Genomic DNA, 6,327 nt, shown 5'->3' on the forward strand with positions numbered 1-6,327 from the left:
TTAATTCAAAATTTGATATTATATATATTTATTTATTTCTATATAAATTTATATATATTTTTATTACATCAATTTCCAGTTGTCTCTCCCCTTTTTTTCACTATTTTTTTTTAATTCAAATAACCTTTTTTATTTTCCTTTTCTCTTTTTTTTCTTTCATTTTCCACCCTCCTTACAATCCAACAGATAATGTTTTCTAATTACATAAAAAAAAATACATATTTCTATAATATATTAAATGACAATTTTTTTTGTTTTACATTTAAATATTATAATAATAATAATAATAGTAAATATACAATAAAAAATATTATAAGTCTCTATTTTCTTCCCTTTTTTCTTAAGCTAAATATTTTTCATTTTTACCTTTCTTTTAAATGTTTTTCTTCCTTGATTTATCCTTTACTTCCTCTGTATTTGTTTATTAGGGACAATGATGATAAAATATTTGATATATCATGACCAGTTCAATGTTGTGTCACATTCTGATCCTTAGAAAAAAACACATTTTCCTTTGATCCTAAAACTGTCCACATACATTGAACCTAAGAAACCCTGTTTTCCTTCTAGAAGTTACGGGACCCTCCATCAAACAAACACCAATTGAAAGTTGAATTGAAGGTTAACCACTATAAATGAAATATGTTCAAAATATGGCTGTTTAAACTTTTAAAATTCCAATTCAATGTTATTTTTGTTATATTTTTTAGATTCCTAATTCTTTATCATCCAATATGTAAGGAGAATAGACCATTAATTTGTTCTTCATTAATTTGTTCTATAGATTATTTATGTGATTTATTTATTTTAATTTCTATTTAAGATAGAGAATATTATATTAGGATGAAATTGGTGGTTTATTCACACAAAAATAAAAACGGTGAAGTAGTTTTTTAAACTATTACCAAGAGAATCATGCATAAATTCAATCAAATAACTTTATAACATTAATCATTTGGTAAAACGGTTTGGTCCAAACAATTTAAAATCTTTATAAAATTCTATATTCATGTTGTTCCCGTATGCCAATACAGTCTCACATCGCTCAGGAATTGAGGCCAATAACAGTTTATATATTTCCTCCTCCCTTCATTTTTAGAGGCGCCTTTTAAGGGCAAAACCGTGACGAAGCACCGACCTCCAAAGCGGACAATATCTCAGATGCGGTGATTGATCCTAGTGATGCTGCCCAATGACTTGAGGTCGGAACACATGTATAATTCATTTTAAAAAACTAAATTATTTATGAAAACCTTTTGGTTTTTCTATATCTCTAATAGTAAACCTTTTTTTATAAAGAATTTGGAAGGTTGAGAATTAGGAAATGTGTAAAATTTAAATTAAATATATTAACTTTTGGTTTAACATAAACATAGTTAGAATTGTTTCCAAATTATCCTGTATTTTTTAACCTCTCGAGTTCTCTTACTTACCTCTGTTAGATTTCTTTGAATAACAGATTAAAATTTAGAGTCAATGAAGAATTGGCATAACCATCTTTGTGTCTCTTGCAAATAGTCAAATATCGCCAGCTCTTGTCTTTTTTATTGTTGTGTAGCATTTACATGTTATTTTTGACCTTTTTTATATGATGTAATTTTGATGCTAAATTACATAAATGGATGAATTTTAAAAGAATTATATAATTGGATAGGTATATTTTTAAATGAACAAGTCCTACTTAAGCTCTAGTGCAATTTTGTAAAAAAAAAATCTGATTTTCGCTAAAGTCGTAGTATCAAACATGTTTTTTTTTTTTTTTTTTTCAAATTTATGTGAAGTCATGTTTGATAGTACGTTTTTTTTAAGTTGTGCTTCTTAGCATGATTTCTAATGTTTTGTTTTTTTTTTAATTTTCTTATTCTTTATTTTTTTTATGTTTTTCAATTTTTATAAATTTAAATGATGTAATTATTTACTTATTTTTATGTTAATTGAATATATTTTGGATAACTTAAAATATTAATGTAGTTAAATATATTTAAAGTATTTTTTTCTAAAAAATAATTAAATATTTAGTTAGCTTTATTAATTAATGAAATTATTTATGTGAATTAAATATAATTTCAGTAACATATATTTTAATGATATTGTTTTAAATTTTTAAAATTAAATTCACACCAAAAAATTATTACACTTACTACCAAACACTACTTCAAATAAATCATAAAAGAATTACACAATTAATAAAAACATGTTTGGTAGTATAACTCCATAACAAAAATTGAAAAAAAAAATGAGACCATTTTTTTTTATAATTTGAATTGAACTTGTAGTAAGTACGACTTTTCATTTTAAAGTAATTTTTGCAAGGACAACTTTCCCAATTATATAATTCTTATAAAATTTATTCATTTATATGATGTAGTATCAAAATTACACCACTTATGAAAAAAAAAAAAAACCCCGTCTATTTTCAATTAACTTAACATTGTTTTTGTTCTTTTGTATACATTTATACTTTAGTTTGATTATTGATTCGAAGATGCTGTTGATGTATTTGTTGGGTATATACAGAGAAAAAATGATTAATATATAGTGCCGAAAGGTGTGGTTATGAAATATTGAAATGAAAAGTGGTATTCCACCAACCTCGAGTGAGGACTAAAACCCACCAACTCCTTTTGCTTTGAAATGAAGATTCTGTGGATGACACCCACTGCAGAATGAAGACTACTTTAGTCATCCTTTAGCTCAATGAAACAGATAGTTTAACGCTTTCTTTCCACGAGGAGGAAAATAAATATGAAAGAAAGAAAATAAGATAGCTTTTCGGAGAAAAATATACCAATACTTCTAGATATCCAGAAATTTAGTTTTTATATTAAATTATTCACTTTAGTAATTTCTTCTCCTGAAAGGATTTTTTTTAAAAAAAAAAATTCATCGTTTTCTTAGTTTTGGCAGAATTAAATAATAATTTTTTCATCTATGAAATGATATAAATATAAAACTTTTACAGGAAAATTAATATCAATTTTTTTTATTATAACTTTATTAACTTTTTATTTTACATTTTTTTTTAGTTGGGATGTTGGTATATATTTACCATATGCTTAGTTCTCTTCATTTTTATTTTACTTTTTTGTTTTTTATATTATTTTTTTTAATATAGTATCATAACCATTTTGAGTATATTATAAAAAAAAATTAAGTTTTTTTAATTATAGGATCACGTATGGACAGAAGATTATAATGTAAACCTTAATTTTTTTTATAAAATAAAGTTAGTATATTAAATACATTTCTATTAAATTAATTTGTTATCTTTATTTATTTTTTAAAAGTTAGAGGAGGATGCATAATTTTAACTTCCATTGACTTGTTTGTTATTTAATAAAAAAATTATAAAAGACCAGTATAATCTAAAACGAAATTCACATCCTACTGTTCGCTCCATGTGCGGGGTGTTTGGAAAAGTTTTTTTTGTCCCTAATTTCAGTTTTTTAACCAGTGTCATAAAAATATTATATTTAATTTTAGAAAGAGAAAAAGAAATTAAATGATTGAAATCAAAATAATTTATTTTTACAGGCACCAGGTTTTTTGTTTTTTGAAAAAATAGTTATTTTGTGAATTAAAAAATCATAGTGTATATTTAATTATGAAAATACTTGAGTTTTATCACAGATAGCTAAGCAGTGGAAAGACGTGGATTTTGGGATTATTAGTGGTAGTTGCAAAGAAAAGGGTAGTAACGTAATTTGCGGTGTTGGTTTGGTATTATTAAAGAAAGGCTGAGCACAAAGCATGTTGCAAAGCAAAGTGAAGTAAAGGTGTAGAGTGAGAGTTAGAAGTGGAAGAATGGCCGAGAAAAGCAAGATTTTGATCATCGGAGGCACCGGCTACATCGGTAAACATATTGTGGAAGCAAGCGCAAAGTCTGGGCACCCAACTTTTGCTTTGGTGAGAGAATCAACCGTCTCTGACCCCGCCAAGGCTCAACTCATCGACCATTTTAAGGCTCTGGGCGTTAATCTGGTCCATGTAAGATATCATCCTTCATTCTCCTGTTCACTTCACTGACAATGTTATTTGATTAATTAACCACCGTTTGATATGACAATGGCAGGGGGATCTGTACGATCATGAAACCTTGGTGAAAGCCATAAAGCAGGTAGATGTGGTCATATCCACTGTGGGTCACTTGCAACTTGCCGATCAGGTCAAGATCATCGCTGCCATTAAGGAGGCTGGCAACGTTAAGGTTCTCTCCCCACTCCAATCCTCTACATCCTGTTTCTTTATATGCTTTTTCTCTTTCTTTCTTTTTATTCTTTATGTTTTTTGTTAAACAAACAAAAAAACCTTTGGTGAGTGAAATATTTTCATTTTTAGAAGCATGAACTTTCCCACTCTGCTTTTATTTTTCTAGTACGCTTATTAATATTATTAACTATAACATCAAAGATTCAGATGCTAAGGATGAAATTGTACAAGAACGTTATTAATGCAAAGATATAATTATTGGTGAATAGATTAACTTTTTTGATCAAGTGTGTATGATTTTTGAATTGGCAGAGGTTTTTCCCTTCTGAATTCGGGAACGATGTGGATCGTGTGCATGCAGTGGAGCCTGCAAAATCTGCGTTCGCAATCAAAGTCCAAATTCGGCGTAGCATTGAGGAAGAAGGAATCCCCTACACGTACGTTTCCAGCAACTACTTCGCAGGCTATTTTCTGCCCACGTTAGCTCAACCAGGAGTCTTCGCTCCACCTCCACCTAAAGACAAAGTCGTTATCTTCGGTGATGGAAACCCTAAAGGTAATTAACTTACGTACATTCTATTACCACCACATACATAAAAAATATCATTAGTTGTTAGTTAACGTGTATAATTTTCTTGAATACTCGTAGCAATTTTCAACAAGGAAGAGGACATTGGAACCTACACTATCAGAGCCGTGGATGACCCTAGGACGTTGAACAAGATTCTCTACCTCAGGCCCCCTCAGAACACCTACTCATTCAACGAGCTTGTGGCCTTGTGGGAGAAGAAGATTGGCAAGACCCTCGAAAAGATTTACGTGCCAGAGGAGAAGCTTCTCAAGGACATTGAAGGTGTGTTCAAAATATAAATGCGCAAAATATTTGATCCTTGATGTATCGTATTGATGTTGATATTCTCTTTTGTTGCAGAGGCGCCTATTCCAATCAATGTGATACTATCCATCAACCACTCTGTGTTTGTGAAGGGTGACCACACCAACTTTGAGATTGAGCCTTCTTTTGGGGTTGAGGCTTCTGAGTTGTACCCCGATGTCAAGTACACCACCGTGGAAGAAATCCTTGGTCAGTTCGCTTGAGAATTAAAACAAGAAAGTCGCTTGGAGTTTTATCTCTGCCTTCTGCTACTTGTTGCTGCTATTTTGCTTTGTAAAACTGTTGATTAATGTTTTACCATGTATCATCCCCAGATCTAAAAAGAGGGAGGAGAGTGGAAGATTGTGTTTTATGTCAAATGTTCCATCAGTCTTATCTTCATACTTTTTAATAACTACTCGAGTAGCTCAAAAATAATATATATACTTACCATATGCATGCGCTAACTACTGTGTTTCTGCCTCTGCTTTTGTTCTTTCTGTTGGGTAACAGTAACAGAGTAATAGTACAAAACTAATATAGATAACTGAAATTTCTCGTGTAAGATTATCAAAATATAGTTATTAAGAGAAAGAAAATTTTCAATTTCTCTCTGAATATAACGAAAAACAATTACTCTCTTGTAATAAAATATGCCCTGCAAAATGAGGATGATATAACAATATGTTTTACTATACAATTTCTAATTCAGGATATAAAAAAAAAAGTATTTTTCTCATTTCATAAAAAATTGAAATTTTAGAAAGAAAAAAAAAAGGTATATACTAGAGCAAGATTGTAAATGTATCATTTTTCCTGTAAAATAGAATAAACTTTTTGAGAATTTTCAGATATTCTCTCAAGGATGGAATGTTTAAACTAATCAAATGTCTTATTTATGATAATTTTTTACTTTTTTTTGTAACAAAAGTAATTTTGTTAACCACAATCTCTTATTTTAAAGCTATTTTTTGTGAACTTTCATATATCACTTAGTTGATTTCAAGTTGATTGCATTTCTTGCGCGTTACAAGGAACATGATAACATATAAAAAGCGAAAGTGGTGTCTGTTAAACATAAATTTTAATGTATTCTTGTAAAGCAAAAACTGTATTTTTTAAAACATGATTTATTTTTCGCTTTTCCAATAAACCTATAAAGAACAGCAATATTTCATGTTTTTTATGGATTTTAATAATTATAAATCCTTTTATAATACTTTGTTAATAATCCACTTTTTTTA

The 6,327-nt window shown here is 28.7% G+C and overlaps 1 protein-coding gene across 1 annotated transcript; it reads left to right on the forward strand.

The window, feature by feature from the left end:
* The first annotated feature begins 3,626 nt into the window (after positions 1-3,626).
* LOC137822714 (phenylcoumaran benzylic ether reductase Betv6) lies at positions 3,627-5,550 on the forward strand. Its single transcript, XM_068627661.1, has 5 exons — positions 3,627-3,987; positions 4,073-4,207; positions 4,522-4,765; positions 4,859-5,062; positions 5,141-5,550. Exons 1-5 carry the CDS (start codon positions 3,805-3,807, stop codon positions 5,305-5,307), a joined length of 933 nt encoding a protein of 310 aa, XP_068483762.1. The 5' UTR covers positions 3,627-3,804; the 3' UTR covers positions 5,308-5,550.
* Positions 5,551-6,327: the final 777 nt, after the last annotated feature.

Source organism: Phaseolus vulgaris, chromosome 9 (assembly GCF_000499845.2).
Source record: "Phaseolus vulgaris cultivar G19833 chromosome 9, P. vulgaris v2.0, whole genome shotgun sequence".
NCBI lineage: Eukaryota > Viridiplantae > Streptophyta > Magnoliopsida > Fabales > Fabaceae > Phaseolus > Phaseolus vulgaris.

Coding starts and splice junctions, on each gene's coding strand:
- LOC137822714 (XM_068627661.1), top strand. CDS start 3,805: ATGGCCGAGAAAAGCAAGATTTTGATCATCGGAGGCACCGGCTACATC. Junction 4,208..4,521: donor AGGAGGCTGGCAACGTTAAG/GTTCTCTCCCCA, acceptor TTGAATTGGCAG/AGGTTTTTCCCTTCTGAATT. Junction 5,063..5,140: donor GCTTCTCAAGGACATTGAAG/GTGTGTTCAAAA, acceptor CTTTTGTTGCAG/AGGCGCCTATTCCAATCAAT.